The sequence below is a fragment of the Sapajus apella genome, unplaced genomic scaffold (genome assembly GCF_009761245.1).
Source record: "Sapajus apella isolate SASKATOON/1434 unplaced genomic scaffold, GSC_monkey_1.0 scaffold15, whole genome shotgun sequence".
Taxonomy (NCBI): domain Eukaryota; kingdom Metazoa; phylum Chordata; class Mammalia; order Primates; family Cebidae; genus Sapajus; species Sapajus apella.
The window spans coordinates 16,985,681-17,005,555 of record NW_022436955.1 but is presented as its reverse complement, the minus strand read 5'-3'; the positions used below and the strand labels follow the sequence as shown (position 1 = coordinate 17,005,555).

Here is a 19,875-nt window from a genome sequence, read left to right as displayed (position 1 = left end):
TCAGCCTCCCAAAGTGGGGGATTACAGGCATGAGCCACAGTGCCCAGCCAGCCAATTTTCAAAATAAGAGGTTGATGGACGTTTTTTCTTCATCTTTTTAATTTGAAATTTCACCGGGGATTCTCTGCTTGGGTGAGGCATGCCCACCAATGCTACTGATCTCAGATGTTGATTTCCTATCTACTTGTAAATTGAGGTTTGCGGTAGTCTCTGTCACCAATTTATGTATAGGCAGGACGTATAGGTGAAATTTCGAGCTCTCTTTGCTGATGTGCATGGTTTGTAGAAGGCTGTGTGCAGAGATTCAAATTGTGGGCCACGCTTCTCCTCTGGGAATAAAAAAACCTTCTATAATTGTAAATATTCACACTTTCTGCATATTATTGGTCAAATTTATTTTTCTTGTGATGTTTTCTATTAACTGCATATATTTTCTTTTATTTCTGCACAATTGTATTTTGATTATTTATATTTTAATTGAGCTGGAATATATTTTACTATATTGTCTCAGGCTAGGACATAAACAGTGACTTTACCCAAAACCTCCAATCTTCCCATCCTAATTTCTTTAATAATTTATCCTTTCTGTAATGACATGTGTGCCCTTAACTTGTGTGTGTTGATTCTTGTATTCTTACACACTGTCTGAATCACCTTAGCTTCAAAATACATTTTTACATTTTTAAAAAGATTAGATCTTTTTAAAAGTGCTAGCTTTTCTTATTTTTTATTTTGGGTGTGCTGAACAGTAATTTGACAAGTTTCCTAAACTCTCCCATTGGGACAGCAAAGGTTGTTAGGTGAGAATCAATCATTGTCAGTTTCCTCTTGGGACGCAGGACAAGTCAGATCCAGGGAAGGTGCAGTTCAGGCTCACATGAGGTTTTTCAGGGAGGATCCCCAACAAGTTGAGGGAAAAGAACCCAGTGAGCAGAACACCTCATGCCAGGCTCTGTTTTCGGTCTGGTGGAGGGTGACCTTTTCTCCCTGCCCGCTGAAGTCCTGCCAAGGTTAGGAGAATACATTGCTCATGTGTTACCTTGGTAGTGTTTGTGAAGGCCAGAAGGTCTGATTCTATTTCCATTTCTCTTCTTTCATCGAGAGACGCGTCTTCAGATGGTGGGATCACAAACACAAAATGCCCCAGCGTGTCTGTCCTGGACAAAGGTGGCCGTTTCACAGGGTATGAGACGATTGAGAATAAGGCAGGAGGCGGAATGGGTGGTCCAGAGGAACCCAGACCCAAGATGTCTAGGATCTAAAGGAAAGACCCATTGTTAATTTCCTATGCAAAACCCTATGCCTCTTACCACAGCCTTTGTCACACTTTATTGCAATTGTTTAACTGCCTTCGCAACGGGACTGTAAACTCCATTAGGACAGTTAGCAGGTGGATATGGCACACAGCCTAGCACATAGTGGGCAATCAATAAACCCTCTGTTTAATGTGAAGAGACCAGCTCTTAAAGTTCTAACGTCCAGAGTATACACTTGTTCCATTATTTTCAGATTTCATGTTCATTTTTCTTTTTGCCTTAAATGTTCTTTCCTTCCAAAGGTGAAAGAAAGTTGGGATGGGAACAAGTCAAATACAGCAAAGAAAATAATAAAGCAAAGGTTCTGGGACTGGGATAGAGACGGGGAATGAAGAGAGAAGTGAAAATAACCTAGAGAGAAAACACGGATTCCTCCAGCATTTTCCCATTCTGCCCTCATATGTAATGAATGAGGAATTTCCACAGCAAACGGGTTATAATTTTCGCGGCTACTTCCTGCCTCAGAATAAACACGTTACCCCTAGACTAAGCCGTTATCACAACAGTCAAGGTTAGAGCCCACCTGAGGGCCCAGCCAGTGGACCACTGGACCTATTAGGCCCAGCAAGTAACTAAGTAACTTCATGTAATCCTGTGCTTCTCATCCTGCATGTTAAGGAGCTAAAGGCATTTCCTGACTAACATGCAGCTGAGTGAACTCCCAGGATTTAGAATATCTATGAGGAAAGGCAAGAACGATTTGTAGCAACTGTTGAATTAGCAGAGCCAGGGAGTTCTTCAAGCAGCAGCCTAGCTTATGATTTGGAAGGCGGAACGTATTAAAAAAGGAAAGATGTTCTTATTATACCCCTTAAAAACAACAACTCATTTCTGGGGGAAAAAAATCACAATTCCTGAGCTATGGCTGGCCTGAGGAGAAACTGGGAAGGGCATGGAGCTGCTTTGCGTGTCCCCTAGCTGTTCCTCCCTCCTTTGGTGCCACCCGGGACCACTGTGGCAAGGCTTTTACCGGGGACGCAGCACGTGGAAGTCATATGGATTGCGTGGATGGCTCTGATCCTCCCGTCATCCTTGACCTGGTGTGTATCGACTCTAGTCTCTACTTTTAAAATTTGGCTCACGCCTGTAATCCCAACACTTTGGGAGGGTGAGGCAGGTGGATCATTTGAGGTCAGGAGTTCAAGATCAGCCTGACCAACACGGTAAAACCTCATCTCTAGTAAAGACACAAAAAAAATGAGCTGAGCCTGGTAGCACAGGCCTGTAGTCCTAGCTGCTCAGGAGGGTGAGGCAGAGAATCGCTTGAACCCAGGAGGCTAGTGAGCCGAGATCGCACCGCTGCACTCCAGCCTTGGTGACAGAGCGAGGCTCCATCTCAAACAAAACAAAACAAAATAAAACCAAACCAAACCAAACCAAACCAAACCAAACCTTGCACCTGGTTTGTGATGAGCGAAACCAGAGGGCAGCAAACTGTGGTACCCTGGCTAAATCTGGCCTGCTACTTTTTCTCAATAGACGTGAATTGGAACATGGCCATGCCCTTCCAGTTACACATTGCTGGCAGTCACTTTCCCCCTTTGAAGGCCGAGCGGAGTAGCTGTGATAGAGGCAGTATCACCTGCAGCCTAAAATACCTTCTAGTCCTTTACAGAAAAAGCCTGTACCTGGACAAAAGGCTGTAATAAGCCTCTCCTCCAAACTGCTCGCAAAGGTGGCTTTTGGATATATGATACTTTTGTTTATAGGAACGAAGAACTAATAGGATGATTTCTGTCACTGTGGAGGCCTGTGGGAAAAAAATTTTGGAGTGGATGGGTCTCTTGCTTCACCCCAAATCCTCACTTGCCTTGCCATTCTGTAGCACCCATATTATCAATATTAAAAATCAACCGTACAAGTGGCTTTCTGTAAGGTTGGATGGACTCATTTAGATGTGTGACACTTTCTGTGAATTTTCTTTTGCCAAGTAGGAAAGGTCCTTTAGTCATTACTGTCTTAATTCCAAGGGGGGCATCAGAGATGAATGAAGTTGAGGGGATATGGGTTTCAGGTAGGGAGAAACATCCCTGATGATATTAACACAGTGCCTGCTACCTGACTTGTGACTTCCCCACCCTGGAGGAGGGTCCATACCTGCTCCCCTTTGGGAAGCCTGTCACTCTCTAGGGCCTGCTTCCAGCTCAAGCCTTCGAAGTCTGGTGTCTGGATACTGAGGAAGGGCACGCCCAGGTCCTTCTCCTTCTTCCCTTCGTGGTCCTCCTCCCCTTCCCCCTCCCAGTCGCTTCGCTCCTCCAGGGCTCTCAGCTTCTCCAGGCGCTCCCGCTCTGCCTTTTCCCTCTCCAGGCGCTCCTTCTCCGCTCGCTCCTTCTCCAGGCGCTCCCTCTCCTTGCGGCCCCTGCGCCCACTGGAGGGGACCTGGCGCTGGTCATCGGGCTCATGGGGCACATCCTCCATCCCCACGGGAGACAGCTGGACTCCTTGCTTCCGGTCCCAGTACATGAGGATGTTCTGGATGTCCTTCAGCGTCAACTCATAGGCCTTAAACTTCTGGGCCAGTTGCTTTTCGGGGTCCTTCGAGATGTCCCCTTCACTGTCCTCTTGATCCTGGACAAGAGGAAACCCATGCACGCTGACATCGGTCATGTTCTTTTTCTTCTTGTTTAGCTCTTCCTTGTCAGATGTTGCTTGCTCCTTAGCAGATATTTTCCTTTCGATTGTCTCTGTCTTGACATCTGCTTTGCTGGAAGGAGGAACCTAAAAGGAATGACATAGAAAAGATGTGTCAAACAAGGGGGAGTAAACTGCATAAGGAGCTGCAAAAGGACATTTTGTTTCATGAGAAGGCCTTCGAGGATCCGGGCACCTCCTCTGCATACTAAGGTTGTCCTGGGAATCATCTCGGGGGCTTTTATCTAAGGTCCATTCCATGGTCCTTCTCTGTTCAAGACCTGGCTGGGTGCTGGCATTGTGCCTTTTGCAAAAGTTGCAGAGTGACTTTGATTTGTACTCCCAGTTGTGAGCTGCTGTTCTGCAGGATCGAGGGGAAAAGACCAGCAGATGCAAGCCATCTGCACCTGCCTCAGGTGCCCTGGGATGGGCCATGGCGTGTAGTGGTCCCATCCCGGCTGCACTGCTTGGCAGCTGTGACCGTGGGAGAGGACTTAGCCTCTTTCTGTCCCATACGTAGAATGGAGACAGCTATATTGATACCTACTCCAGAGGACTCCTGAAGACTAATTGTGTGACTGCGCGTAAAAAGCTTACAACACTGCCTTTGCAGTTATTAAAACTACACAGGTATTATATACAATGGGCATTTTTGGGAACAAATGGGAGTTTAGAATCTGGCTGCACCTCAAGATTTTAAGATACATATTTACTTAATGCACTGGGCATAGAGAAACCAACTTTACTCTTTTTCTGTCTGCTCTTTTAAACTTGCTTGGTGGGCTCTGATTTTCTCCTCCCCTGGATGAAATCCTCAGGTAGGCTCCATAGTTTTTTGGGTAATTCTTTGACGATACTATACAAAATCCAGTCCAGTCTAGTGACTGCTCTCTGAAGCACAGCCCAGTGTCCCCCTTCCCAGGTCTAGCTCTGCTCCTCTCTAACTTCAGGCCAACATCAGGCCTGGAGACGTGAATGACCAGGAGCTGGCTTTTCCCCTCATCTGGCTGCCCTTCCTCCTTCTCTGCTTCTCCATCTCCAACACAGCCTGGGGAGGTAGCAACACCAGAGACGGGCACAATGTCTCATGCGGGGGAGGCAGGGACTTGGCTCCTACTGCTTCAGGCTTTGCCAAGACACCTGGAGTTTTCATGGAAGATGGAGCCCAGTGAGGGGGGGACTTGCACTTGCAAGACTGTAGGAGCCCAGCGTAGAGCAGCCGGAGGCTGACAGTACACTACGAAGAATATAGATGATTTTAACAACTTCATCCGTGGACTTGAGCAAACAGATGCAGAAACAAAATACACACACTATTGAAACACACGTGGAACATTCACAGACACCAATCACCTATGAGGCCACACAGCAAGGCTCCACAGATGCAAAGGATCAGTATGACACAGAACGTGTACTCTGCAGATAGTAATCAAAATCAGAACTCAAAAAGAGAAGGCCAAATGAAGCTGTTCACTTGGAAATTAGAAAATATGCTTTGAAATAATTCATGGATTAAAGAAGTAGCCATAAAGGATAGTAGAAAGTATTTAGAATTGAACAGTGAAAACACTGAATAGCAACAATTGAGGAATATAAAAAATAATATTTAGAAGTGTATATGTCTTTCCATGCTTTTATAACTTTTCTTTTCTTTTTTGAGATAGGTTGGAGTGTAGTGGTGTGATCACAGCTCATTGTGGCCTCAATTTTCTGGGCTTGGCAATCCTCCCATCTCAGCCTCCCAAGTAGCTGGGACTATAGGCATGCACCACCATGCCCAGCTAACTTTAAAATTTTTTGTAGAGACAGGGTTTTGTTCTGTTGCCCAGGTTGGTCTTGAACCCCTGGGTTCAAGTGATCCACCCATCTTGGCCTCCCAAAGTGTTGGCATTACAGACATGAGCCACTGTGCCTGGCAACTTTTTAACTTTTCATAAATTGGAAAATAAAAATGATTGAAAATTAATAAGATAAGCATCACTTCAAGAAGTTAGAAAAAGAACAGAATAATAACACTAATAAAGTACAAAGAAGGGGCCAGACAGGTGGCTTATTGCTAAAATCCCTGCATGCTGGGAGGCCAAGGTGGGCAGATCACCTGAAGTCAGGAGCCTGAGACCAGCCTGTCTGCCATGGCAAAACCCTGTCTCTACTAAAAATACAAAAAATTGCCAGGCATGGTGGTGGGCACCTGTAATCCCAGCTACTTGGGAGGCTGAGGCAGCAGAATCACTTGAATTTGGGAGGCGGAGGTTGCAATGAGCTGAGATCATGCCATTGCACTCCAGCCTGGGTGACAAGAGCAAAAGTCTGTCTCAAAAAAATAAAAGAAAGTAGAAAGAAAGATATTGTTTAAAAGTAAGAACAGAAGTTAATAAAACAGAAAACATGCAATGAAGATAATCCACAAAGGCAAAAGTTATTTCTTTGGAAAAATAATAAAAATGACAAACTTCTAGTAAGGTTGATTGAGGAAAAACAAAGAGAAGGGTAGAAATAAACAACATGTGAAATGATTGAGAGGAAATAACAGAAATAATAGAAGAATAATAGAAGTGACAGAAGAGGTGAAAAAGACAGTAAGATAAAACCATTAATTCACTTATGCCAATAAATCTGAAAATCTGATAAAATTTGTACTTTTTCAGAAAATCATGAACAACCAAATTAACTCAGAAAGCAAAAGGTAAGTTGAATAAACTTTTAAGCCCAAAACAAATTGATCCAATAATGTAGCTTGTAACCCGCTGTGTGATCCTACCAAAGAAGAAAAAGAGAAAAAGAAATACAATCATATCAATAGATGCAGAAAAATCACTTGATAAAATTCAGTACCCACAAGTAAAAAATCTTTACAAAATGTTTTAAAAACCCATGTGTCTGAAAGCACTGGAGAGCCATAAAGGCAGTAATGAGTTTCAGGCTAAGATCTTGGAGAGGAGAGAAATAGAGAGAAGCAGGCCCAGCGTTTGGGGTTGCTTTTCCCTTGAGGGCATTTATAGCTGACAGTGTGACTGAGAAGCTGAGCAAAGCTTTTGACAGACTCGTGGGGCTGGGGTTCAAATATTAGACTCCAGGCCCGCCAAGGAAAAGAGGTCTTGGTAAATCCCCTGGGGCCTTTGGGTTAAGACTCTGAAAGGCTCCATATTAGGAATAAGGTTCAATCTGTCCTTTGCAGGGACATGGATGGAGCTGGAAGCCATTAGGAACAGAAAACCAAATAATATGTGTTCTCCCTTATCAGTGGAGCTGAATGATGAGGACACATGGACACATGGGTGGGGGGACAACACACACTGGGGTCTGTTGGGGGTTGAAGGGTGGGAGGAGGGAGAGCATTAGGAAGAATAGTTAATGGATGCTGGGCTTAACACCTAGGTGATGCGATGATCTATTCAGCAAACCACAGCGGCACACGTTTACCTATGTACCAAACCTGCAAACCCTTCACGTGTACCCCTGTACTTAAAATAAAAGTGGAAAAAAGAAAAAGAAAAAAAAAAGGTCAATCACTGAAGCTCAGTTTAAAATGATCTCATCCTGATTGAATCAAGATTTCCAGTGCTCTTAGCCTAGCTGACTGCCAGCATCAAACAGTGGTTCTCTCTGGAGGGAGACAGCATTTTTCAGAGCCTCAAGAAGTTTTTTTCCATTCAATATCTGGCCCTTGATAAAAACCTGGGTTGGGCATGGTGGCTCATGCCTGTAATTCCAGCACTTTGGGAGGCTGAGATGGGAGGATTGCTTGAGACCAGCAGTTCTAGACCAGCCTGGGCAAGCAAGACCTCCATCCATAAAAATAAAAATAAAAAAACTTGGCACCTAAAGAGACAAGACCATGTGACCATAAACCAAGAGCAAAAGACAGACAGGAGACTAGACTGTTGGGGAATCTATGTATGGCAGTATTAGACAAGGACTTTAAAGCATATATAATATACTGAGGGAATTAAAACCCTATTGAGAATTGAGAATTTTGAAGAGAACTAGAAGCAATAAGAAAAGAATTAATGGATTCTTAATGCAATAACAAAATGAAAAACTGAAATGAAGTCTGAGTAGCACATTAGACACTACTGAAAAATAGACAGTGAACTAGGTAATACATAAGAAGAAAATATTTCATATAAAGAGAGGACAAAAGTATGTAGAACACAGAATAAGCACAACAGACATGTATTACTATGAAAAGCTTGCAAAAAGGCCTAGCACATGTATGACTGGAATCCCAGAGGGAGAGGAGACAAAGGATGAGAAGAAATTTGGAAAAATTACTGGCTAATGGTTCCCAATCCACATATGCAAGAATCACTACAAACCCCAAGCAGGATAAAATACAAAGAAAAACCACACCTAGGTGAATCACAGTAATTTACCAAATGAAGACACAACATCTTAAAGGCGTTGAGACCTTAAAGGCAAACAGAAACATCCTAAAGGCAGTCAGAAACAGAATGAGGTAGGAGGCGGGGCTCAGACGCTGGACCAGATTGAGGACTTGCTAAAATAGGGCAGGGGTGGAAGCAGCTTTCCAACTAGACACACCCACCAGTGTGCCATGTCAATATCTCATTGCCATGGCAACACCCAGAAGTTACCACCCCTTTCCATGGCAATAACTCAATGACTCAAAAGACCTCTTCCCTAAAATTTCTCATACACTGCCCCTTCATCTGCATGCAATTAAAAGGGTATAAATAGGACTGTAAACTGTCCTGAGCTGCTACTCTCTGTCTTCGGGGTAGCCCTGCTCTGCAGGAGCAGTCACAGAGCTGCCACACTGCCTCAATAATGTTGTTTTCTTCCACCTCCAGCTTGCCCTTGAATACCTTCCTGGGCAAAGTCAAGAACCCGCTGGGCTAAGCCCCACCGTGGGGCTCACCTTCCCTACATCAAGAACTAACATGGAAGGAGCAGAATAATGCTGACAGCCCAGCCGACATCTCAACAGTCACAAGGAAGACAAAGATAGAAAAATAATGTCATCGAAGTGCTGAAGAAAAATGGCTGGTAACCTAGAGCCCTGCCTAGAAAAAAACACTCTTTAAAAATCAAGGTGAAGTAAAGACATTTCAGACAAGCAAAACTTGAGTAATTTGTTGCCAAAGAAACTACACCTAAAAAACAACCAATCACCAAAGAATGTCCTTTAGGTAAAAGAAAATGGATTCAAAAGATGTAGAAAGGAGTTAAAAGAGTGACTAGGAGGGTACTGAGAAATGTATATTGATAAATATCAATAAATGAATGGGCATTTAGGTAAAAATAAATGCATTTTGATTGTTTTAATCAGTAACAGTAATGTCTGTGCATTACAAAATATATAGTGAGAATTCAAATACATAACAACATTAGTATATTATTTAGAAAAGGGCACTTTGGGAGGCTTAGGCAGGTGGACTGCTTGAGCCCAGGAGTTTGAGAACAGCTTGGGCAACATGGTGAAACCACATTTCTAAAAAAAGTTTAGCCAGGCGTGGTGGTGCACCCCTGCAGTCCCTGCTACTCAGGAGGCTGAGGTGGGAGGACTACCTGAGCTGGGGAGAGATCAAGGCTGCAGTGAGTGGTGACCATGCCAAGCACTCTAGCCTGGGTGATGAAGTGAGACCCTGCCTCGGGAAAGGAAAAAAAAAAAAAGAAGGTAAATGTGGACTCCTGCATCTTCAAATGGAAATACCTCAAGGTGGTGGTTGAGGAAAATAAAACTCTTTCTAGTCTATTAACACACTATTTAGCCAAGTGATTAGATGGATCAAAATTCCACTAGGCTTTGTTCAATCTTTAATAAATAACATCCAATACAAAACAAACCATTGATCCAAAATATAAACATAAAAGTAAACTTTGTGTTTAAGGAATAACACTTGGGAGAAAATTTCCTTTTATAGATTTGGAGTAAGAAATGATGGCTGGCAAGGGCTTATTTAAAGGAGGAAGGCAAGCTGAGAGGGACAGACTTGGGTGTAAGATTAGCTGGAGGGTAGAGAGGAGGATTTTGGACAGAGAAATAAGGAAGCAAAGGAAAGTTCAGAGGAGAAACAAGGACGATGGCCAAATGCAAGGCTTTCTTCTTTTACAGTGAGAAACCATCATTCATTTGTTTAAAACAAGATTAGATTGGCTGGGCATGATGGCTCACGCCTGTAATCCCAGCACTTTGGTAGGCTGAGGCAGGTGGATTACCTGAGGTCAGGAGTTCGAAAGCAGCCTGACCAACATGGTGAAACCCCGTCTCTACTAAAAAATACAAAAATTAGCTGGGCATGGTGGCAGACACCTGTAATCCCAGCTACTTGGGAGGCTGGGGCAGGAGAATCACTTGAACCTGGGAAGTAGAGGTTGCAGTGAGCAGAGATTATGCCACTGCACTCCAGCCTGGGCAACAAGAGCGAAACTCTGTCTAAACAAAACAACACATACACACACACACACACACACACACATGCACACACACACACATGCACACACACACACACCCCCCAAAAAAACCAGAATCACATTTAGTTAAAGTGCACTTTTTTGGTTAGATTTTTGAAACAAAAATTTTAAGAGATAACAAACTTTCCAATAGGACAGAGAAGACTGGAGCAGGAAGGGAAATTAGAGATCATCTAGGGATGAGATAAGGCAACTTTGGCCCAGAGAGTATATGACAAACTCATAGCTGCACAGATTAGTTTTTGAGTTTCCAGACTGACAGGTGTATTTCTCACTTCCTGTCCTGTCTCCCGTTATAGCTGGTTCTGTGATTATTTTGTCCAACATCCCTTTATTTTTCCCATCCTTTATTCTTGCTCTGTGCCAACACCTCTTATTCCAGGATTAAGTAGACGATTCAGAACTGACCAGTCACTGAATGGCATCCTCCTGGCCAAGGTGACTGGTTCAGAGCAGGCACATGGCACTCTCCAGTGAGAGTGAGAGCCAGCAGCACGGCCAAAATGGTGTTTTAATGAAGCACTCCTTTTCAGCTGGGTTTGGATCTGGGCAAATCTAAGCCAGAACTTTCGGGGCTCTCAGGTGGAGAGCATCAGTCAGAGAGCAGAACCGGCACAGGTGAGCCAAGAGATGCAGGCAAAGAACTCTGCATGGGGGCTTATAGTTCTCCTGTGTGGGAATGAACAACCAGCAGTAAAACTCCCTGAGAGCTCTAGAGACTAAACAAATTAAGCAGTTTGCAAAGGGGGTGTTGAAACTTGGAGTAAGAGAGTTGTATAAAGTGAGTCCTCTTTCCCCTTTTTTGTGGCTTTACACTGGAGATAGCCATGGCAGAGGTAGTAGCTGATGGCCACACTACAATAGAAAAACCCACCAACCGGGCCAGGCGTGGTGGCTCACACCTCTAATCCCAGCACTTTGAGAGGCTGAGGTGGGAGGATCACCTGAGGTCAGCCTGGCCAACATAGTGAAACCCTGTCGCTACTAAAAATACAACAATTAGCCGGACGTGTTGTCACGTGTCTATAGTCCTAGCTACTCAGGAGGCTGAGGTAAGAGGTGGCTTGAACCTGGGAGGTGGAGGTTGCAGTGAGCCAAGATTGCACCACTGCACTCTAGCCTAGGCAACTGAGCAAGACTCTGTCTTGGAAACAAACAAACAAACAAACAATCAAATAAACAAACCAACCAATCAACCCCACCAACCTTCATTCTAGAGGAGCCAGAGAAAGAAGTTCTGGAACACTCAGAGCCTCCAGAGAGTGAAGGGGAGACCCCAGGAAGAAGAGACAGTCAGAGAAGAGGAACCCTGAATTTCCTGTATAAGCAGCCTAGAACTCTGGCTGGCTGACTCTTGAACTATGCCTGTGTGGGACAAACTGAAAGCAATTTGTAATTAAGGTTTAAAGAATGGAACTGACATCTTAGTCACTGACCACTGCAGATGTGAAAGACCAAAACTTGATCCAACCAAGCTTAACTCTCTGTTAAACCTAAAATACCAACATTCTTTGGAGAACTGTAATACGATACAGAGTCTACAACATAAAATTCCAGGATTTGATACAAAATTAAAAAATTCCAGGATTTGATACAAAAATTCCAGGATTTGATACAAAATTACTTGACATAGGAAGAGTCAGGAAATTGTGACATTCTCAAAGTTTCAGTCAACCTGTGACAACCTTGAGATGACTCAGCTGGAGGACTTGTCAGACAAGAATTGTATGCAGTTATTCTAACAATGATCAATAAGGCAGAGGAATTCTAAGCAGATAAATTGAAAATTTTAAAAAGAACCAAGTGGAAATTTTAGAACTGAAGAATACAGTATCTGAAATAAGAATTCAGGATGGAACAAGCCATGAATTTTCATATATGTGAGCAAATAAATGTTATATTTTAAAAGTTTTTTGAATAGGGTTTTCTGTGTCTCTTTCTTCTGCTGCTGCTTTTTTTTTTTTTTTTTTTTTTAAGACATGGCCTTGCTGTGTTGTTTTCCAGGCTGGATTCAAACTCCTGAGCTGATGCAATTCTCCTTCCTCAGCCTCCTGAGTAGATGGGACTACAGGTGCATACCATCTCAGATAGCCTGAATTGAGTCTTCTGTTGCTTGCAGTTTAAAGATTCCTGACGATATAGCCACTGGAGACTGCTTTTGCCAACATTAATGTTGGCTGCTAGGCAACTGCTTAGAGCCTTTCTACTCAGAGTGTGACCCAAGAGCCAGCAGCATGAATGTGACCTGGGAGCTTGTTATAAATAGAGTCTCAAGCCCCAGCCCAGACCTACTGAATTGGAACCTCTCTGCGTATTAACAGGATCCCTGGGTGATTTGTGTACATATTAAGATTTGAAAAATTGATATAGAGAAAATCAGAATCACCAGTAGATTTCACTTTATAGGATAAACAGTTAGGCTACTAGATGAAAGGAAATCTTCTGATTAGAAAGGTAAAAAGTGGCTGGGTGTGGTGGCTCATGCCTATAATCCCAGCACTTTGAGAGGCTGAGATGAGTGGATCACTTGAGGTCAGGAGTTCAAGACCAGCCTGGCCAACATGGTGAAACCCCGTCTCTACTAAAAATACAAAAATTAGCCAGGTATGGTGGCGGGTGCCTATAATCCCAGCTACTTCGGAGGCTGAGACAGGAGAATTGCTTCAACCCAGGAGGCAGAGGTTGCAGTGAGCAGAGATTGTGCCACTGCACTTTAGCCTCAGCGACAAAGCGAGACTTGTTTCAAAAAAAAAAAAAAAAGAAAAAAGAAAGGCAAAAACAATCCACAAAAGAAATAAAAATGATTGGCCAGTCGCAGTGGCTCACACCTATAATTCCAGCACTTTGGGAGGCTGAGGTGGGCAGATCACTTGAGGCCAGGAGTTCAAGACCAGCCTGGTCAACATGGCGAAACCCTGTCTCTTCTAAAAATACAAAAATTAGTTGGCGCATGGTGGCGGGCACCTGTAATCCCAGCGATTTGGGAGGCTGAGGCAGGGGAATCACTCAAACCCAGGAAGCAGAGGTTGCAGTGAGCCAAAATCAAGCCACTGCACTCCAGCCTGGGAGACAGAGCAAGACTCTGTCTCGAAAAATAAAGAAATAAAAAAATAAATAAAAATGTATCCACAAACAAAACAAATATTTTTGAGCACCTTTCTGCCAGGTGGGAAATTCATGAGTGATCAAAACAAAGAAACCGTCATTTTAGAGATGAGGCAGCAGAAATGCAAATTCAAACAATAAAAATATTCAATTGTTTACCCATCTAATCTAATCAGCAAGGATTAAAAGGAATGCTAAAGCCTATAGCCTGTGAGGTCAGGGGTAAAATACACAGCTTTCAACCCAGGGATGACATGTTTAGAAATATATCCTAATGAAACAAACATGGATGCGTGCAAAGATTCAGCTCTAAGTGAGACACTTTTCGTGTCTTCACTATGATTTCTTTCCATGGATATTAAACTAATTTGTCAATAAGTGAGAAAAGCAGAAAAATACACTTTATGTTTCTGCAAACTGTGCCCTCGTTCCCATCCTGTTTCCAGAACTAGATGACCAAGGGGTGTGATGATAGAATTACCTCCTGTCTACACAGTACCACAGCAAAGACAGGCGAGACAGCTGGGGATAGGGGGAGAAAGGAGAGCCCTAGTCTGGGACAGGCTTGAGAATGATTTAGGAGGGGGACTCCCTCACCAGGGCTCCTGCTTGGTCACGGGTGAAGGTGAAGAAACGGCAGTCAGGGCGACTCTGGGATTTGGGCCTGGGAGCTGAAAGAAGGGCTGGGGAGGAATATATGGCCAGGAAGAGGTCTGGGAAAAAAGCAGCATAGATGATGAGCTTGGCGTGGGCCGTGTTGAGTTACCAGTGTCTGAGGGACAACCTGAATTAGTGTCAGAAGCCATGGATGGACTAAGGGCTTGGGAGGCGGTGCAAGGCCCAGGGAAAGGAGTGCCTGCTTTGGAGTTGGACAAATTGGGCCTGCCTCCACCACCTTCTGGCCGTGGGACCTTGGGTATATCCCTTAACTGTGCACTTCCTCATCTCTAAAATGATGGTGATGCCCATGTCTCCCTCTGCGGGTGTTGTGGAGATTGGAGGTAGACGGGATCTATTCGTAGTTCCCGGCAGGGAGTGTCACAGGCAGGAATTCGGTACACAGTAGCTATTAATTGTTAAAACATTGGTTTAGCTCTTTTTCATGTGGCACCTGCCTTTCTATGTACCCTCTTTGGGGCCGTCCCTCTGGCTGGAATGTCCTTCACTTTGCAGTGGAATTTGCAAGCTTTTCCTAACTCCCCTCTTCTTCCTCTGACCTATTATGAATATCCAGGGAGCAATGAAGTCATGCATGGGATGGGGGTCAGCCTTAGACTAAGAAGGAAGAGACAAAGGCTGAGGCTGGAAACCTGCAGAGTGACTAAGAATGGATGGAGGCAGGTCCAGAAAGGAGCCAGAGAGAAGGAGGAAAGCCAGAAAGGTCGGGCCAGGACGCTAAGAAAGAAGAGAGATAAAGGAAATGTGGTACATATACACCATGGAATACTATACAGCCATAAAAAAGGATGAGTTCATGTCCTTTGTAGGGACATGGATAAAGCTGGAAACCATCATTCTCAGCAAACTCACACAAGAACAGAAAACCAAACACCACATGTTCTCACTCATAAGTGGGAATTGAACAATGAGAACACATGAACACAGGGAGGGGAACATCACACACTGGGGCCTGTCAGGGGGTCAGGGGCTAAGGGAGGGATCACAGCAGGTGGGGGGATAGGGGAGGGATAGCATTAGGAGAAATACCTAATGTAGATGACGGGGTGATAGATACAGCAAACCACCATGGCACGTGTATACCTATGTAACAAACCTGCACGTTCTGCACACGTACCCCAGAATTTAAGTATAATTTTAAAAAAGGAAGAAAGAAGAGAGATCCAAGGAGGGTACGGTCAACAGTGTGAAGCTCATGGAGGAGGATGTCAATCAAGTCAAGGCCTGATCCATGCCCATTACATCTGGAAATGGACAGGCTGGAGCCTTGGATTCGAGGTAGTGGTAGAGACAGGAGTCAGGATAGGAAAGGGGCAGACAGGAAGGAGGGGTGATGAGGCAAAGCCAGGAAGCAGGGACAAGCATGAAAGAAAGGAGAGGAATGGGGTTGCTGGAGGACACCAGGGTTGAAGAAGAATTTTTTTTTTCTTTTTAAAAGTGGGCAATTCTTGAGCACATCTTAAAAGCCTGTGAGAAGAGAGACTGAAGCCAGAGCAGAGAAGAAAACAGGTGTGCTGACTGTCCAAGACATAGAGCAATCCTTTTGACGAGGAAGCAGGAAAGTCTTCAGTCCTTCCCCTTCACCTTGGCACTCCCCCTGGAATTTTCTTTCACTTCCTGAGAGCGCGTCTAGTCTCAGCAGTTTTTCTTGAACTTGAGTGTTTTCAGACCAAGCAACTGCATTAGTCCAAGAGTCTCAAGAAGTCCCCCCAGGGAACATGATTGATTGTGTTTTGTGCTAAGCTCAAATGATACACAAGCCTGTCTCCAAATGGATGACTGTGATAAAGTCCTTATCACCTCCATCCAAGGTCAACAAAGCACCTGCAAAAGTACCTGGCCTGAATCCGGTAGTGGGTCTGGGGTTGGGGGATGGGGTGGGTGCTCAGGCGGCAGCAACTTGAACTGAGAGTAAAATAGGGAAATCCACATGCTCCTACTTAGAAGTTCCAACAGCAGATGGAGACACCCACGATGGAGTCAGTGGGTATAATGTGAGGTTAACTGTGCGGCAAATAGTCTCTCTTTTAATGATGAATGAAATGTTGTCTTTCAGAAGTGAGCTTGGGAAGGTGACTTCTGCAGAGATTATCCTGAACTTATGTCACATAAGAAATTAACTTTGTTTAATGGCAAAAAGAATGGCTGAAACACACAGGTACTCAAATTCTCCCTCCTGGCTTCATGTACAAAATCACCTAGGAGAGGTAGGGATTGGTCCTGGTAGTTATCTCCTAGGGACCCCCTTTTGTTCTCAGCCTGAGATGTCATAGATTTCCTTCAGGTCAGTATCAGGCATCCCAAATCTGTGCCCAGGTCTTTTTGCTTAGATCCTGCTCCTTCCTCAGCACTCCCTGGTCGAGACCCCTGCACACCAATTTCTCTGCCCTCATGTCTGCCCAGCCACTGTCACTGTCTTTCACTCACCTGCTTAGATCAGTCTGCACCCTGTCTGGAGCCCAGTTACAGTTTCACCCTCAGGGCTCGTGGCTGCCCACACCAGCTGGTCATGACCCTCAGCCAGGATCACCACTGTGGGGGCTCCTTTAGCCACTCTGCCCTTCTAGTGCCACAGGGGGCAGGGAGGTCACTGTTATGCCTGGCAGGCTGATAAACTGCTGGCCCTTGCCTGCGTGGATAAGCTCATGCCGACGCATCTTACTTGACAGTTGCCAAGGGTATGCTCCTGACTGGACACACAGGCTCATTGGCTTTGTGGCTTCCTGGGGACACATCTTTAATATTAGCCCATCCCGGGCCATGCAGGGGGCGGTGGAAAGAAGCAAGGTCTGTGGCCAGACCCAAGTGGGTGAGGTCCTGAAACTGTCTTCATTTCTCTGAACCTCACAGGGTGACACAGTTATGTTTGGCACAGCCACAGCACTACACATACCCTGAGCATTCAAATAAACGGTCCCTTTCCTCCTGCCTTCTGCCCCACCACAAAATCCCAACATGATCAGGCTAATTTCCTGGAAGGGGAATGCACCAGGCTGCCCTCCACTTCTGTCTCTGGGCGAGGAGTGAGTGAGGGGTGTTACCTGCTTGTTCGCGGCTTGAGATTTCTTCAGGGATGGCTCCTCCTTCGCAGCTCCCTGCTTTCCCTTTTTGACCCTCCGTTTCAGCTCATCTTCTTCCTTTTGTCGCTCCAGCTCCTGCTGCAGCTTCTTTTCTTGCATCTCCTTTGCCAGCCTCTCCTGCTCCCTTCAAACAAGGCAGAGAAAAAAGAGTTCAGGCGCCCCCATGACCCACCCCTCCACTGCCAGGGATTTCCAGGTGGAGGGACGATGGGCAGAACTTTCTTGGGACTAAAAAGAAAAAACAAAGTAAGCTGGATAAATAGAAGGAAAGGAGAAAGGAAGACAAGGAAAGAAAAAAAAATGACTCCCATGTATGTTTGAATGGTCATTCAGCAAGACTCTGATTCATTGAAACTCAACTAGGAGGAATTCTCCATTAATATATATTTCAAGTCTGAAAATCAGCATGATATTAGCACTTAAAAAAAGCAACTTTCAAAGATTGTTCTGGTATTAGTGCAGATGAGGCCCAGCCTCCCACAGATGAACATGTTTGCTATTCAGACAATAACAAATGGTGTAAGAAATGGTAGATTTTTATTTTTTTTTTGAGACAGAGTCTTGCTCTGTCACTCAGGCTGGAATGCAGTGATGCAATTAGCTCACTGCAACCTCCGTCTCCCAGGTTCAAGTGATTCTCCTGCCTAGGCCTCCTGAGTAGCTGGGATGACAGGTCCCACATGAGGTAATGCCTGAAAGCAACAGCCATGGTGAAAAAGAAGCGATTACTCTAAAATCTCAAAGCAACATGCCTGGCTAATTTTTGTATTTTTAGTAGAGATGGGTTTCACTCTGTTGGCCAGGCTGGTCTTGAACTTCCGACCTCAGGTTGATCTGCCCCCACCTTGGCCTCCTAAAGTGCTGGGATTATAGGCCTGAGCCACCGCGCCTAGCCTGAAATGGTATTTTCAAAGCAGTCTCTATGGTGGCTAGCTTAGAGCCAGGGTGCTCAGCCTGAAAGCCGTGTTCCTCTCCTCCACCCTCTCTTTCCCTTTCTGCTGTCAATCAGCTGCTCCTGCCCCTGCTGCTGACAGCACAGAGTGCACCAAAGCCAAGTACCAGGTACAAACAAGTGAGGGAATGACACTTCTGAAAATAGTGCACCCAGTTATTTTCATCCAGGAATCCCTGTTTCCGGTTGCCATGGCTCTCTGCCCACTGAAGCCAATTCATCTACTTCATTGTGTGTGTGTGTGCCTGTGTGTGTGTGCATGCGCGCATATGGTGTGACACAAACAAGTTGTTGCTGCTCTTTGAGAAACAAATTTGCATTTTCCACGTCTACCATGAGATGAATGCCTGAAAGCAACAGCCCTGGTGAAAAAGAGTTCCCTCTAAAATCTCAAAGCAGGGTTTTTGGTAACTCTAGAAGACTGGGCATTTCTACAGTGGACCATGCTGCAGAAAGATTAGTGCACACCGAGCTGGGCACAGTGGCTCACGCCTGTAATCTCAGCACACTGGGAGGCTGAGGCAGATGGATCATTTTAGCCTAGGAGTTCGAGACCACCCTGGCCAACATGACAAAAACCTGTCTCTACTAAAAATACAAAAAAGAATTAGCTGGGCATGGTGGTACATGCCTGTAATCCTGGCTACTTGGGAGACGGAGGCAGAAGAATTGCTTGAACCCAGGAGGTGGAGGTTGCAGTAAGCTGAGATCACGACACTCAAGGCACAGTGGAGGCACTCCAGCCTGGGTGACAAAGTGAAAGTCCGTCTCAAAAAAAAAAAAAAAGATTAGGGCATACTGTAGGGGCATGGAGGGCACAAGCTCTTTCAGGTGAGTGGGAGAAGTGTGGAGCTGCAGCAGAGGAGAGAAGGGGTAAATTGCAGGTGAGTATCTAGGCTCTCTCCCTGCAGCTCCTGAAATCCCAGGGAGGAGGTAGTCAATAGAACCACTGCCTCCCACCCCATCCCTACAATCTTTGAAGATCTGAGGGCAGAAAGGACACATGTCCCACTGCCCCCAAACCTCTGAGATTGCCCGAGGTGGCAATCCTAAGTATCCTGGGCACTAGGAGGCATGGGGGATAGAGTTGTTTCTGCATGGTTCCCAGTGAGGGGCACAGAAAGTGGCTGAGGGTGAGCCCACCCAGGGGACTGCTCAGGCTGAGGATTCCATGACTGCTAGACCTCAGGGGATGGGAGGCAACACCCAAAGCCAAGAAGGGGACCCAGGCAGAAGGAGGAAGGGCTGAGATCTGGGGAGCAGTCACTATGCCCAGGTCAAGAAAGTGGACCCTGGATCACCAGCTGTGGATACCGAAGCACCGAGGCAGTGAGCACAGAGACTGATAAGCCACACCTGGGGGCGCTGGTCGGGGGGCCAGCAGGGGCCCCAGGGCAGCACAGGGGCCAGAGGTCCCTCCTCCAGGGCCACCCATGACATTACAGCCTGGTCCCAAATGCCCTTCAGTGAGAAGGAAGGGAAGTGGGAGAAACCCTGAATGGTACAGCTGCCAGCACCCTGGAGTCTTCCCGCTCCTTGCAGGTCATCTTCCAGGGCCTTTTGCAGCTGCTGCTGCCCTCCTGGAAGACAGCCCAGGCTCACACCCCAGTCCTGGTCACTCTGCGGGGACGGTCCCAGGGAACGGCTTCTGCTGTGGCCAGCCCTTGGCCCTGAC

General features: G+C 45.5%; 1 protein-coding gene across 3 annotated transcripts in view; it reads right to left on the bottom strand.

Moving 5' to 3' along the window:
* HYDIN (HYDIN axonemal central pair apparatus protein) overlaps positions 1 to 19,875 on the bottom strand; it is a 432,426-nt gene that overhangs the window by 105,033 nt on the left and 307,518 nt on the right. For all 3 annotated transcript variants that reach the window (XM_032284417.1, XM_032284419.1, XM_032284418.1), the window contains 3 exons: positions 17,210 to 17,372; positions 3,414 to 4,034; positions 1,040 to 1,258 (listed from right to left, as the gene is read on the bottom strand). In XM_032284417.1, the coding sequence (XP_032140308.1) occupies positions 1,040 to 1,258; positions 3,414 to 4,034; positions 17,210 to 17,372 (1,003 nt within the window). The remainder of the gene's footprint in view (positions 1 to 1,039; positions 1,259 to 3,413; positions 4,035 to 17,209; positions 17,373 to 19,875) is intronic.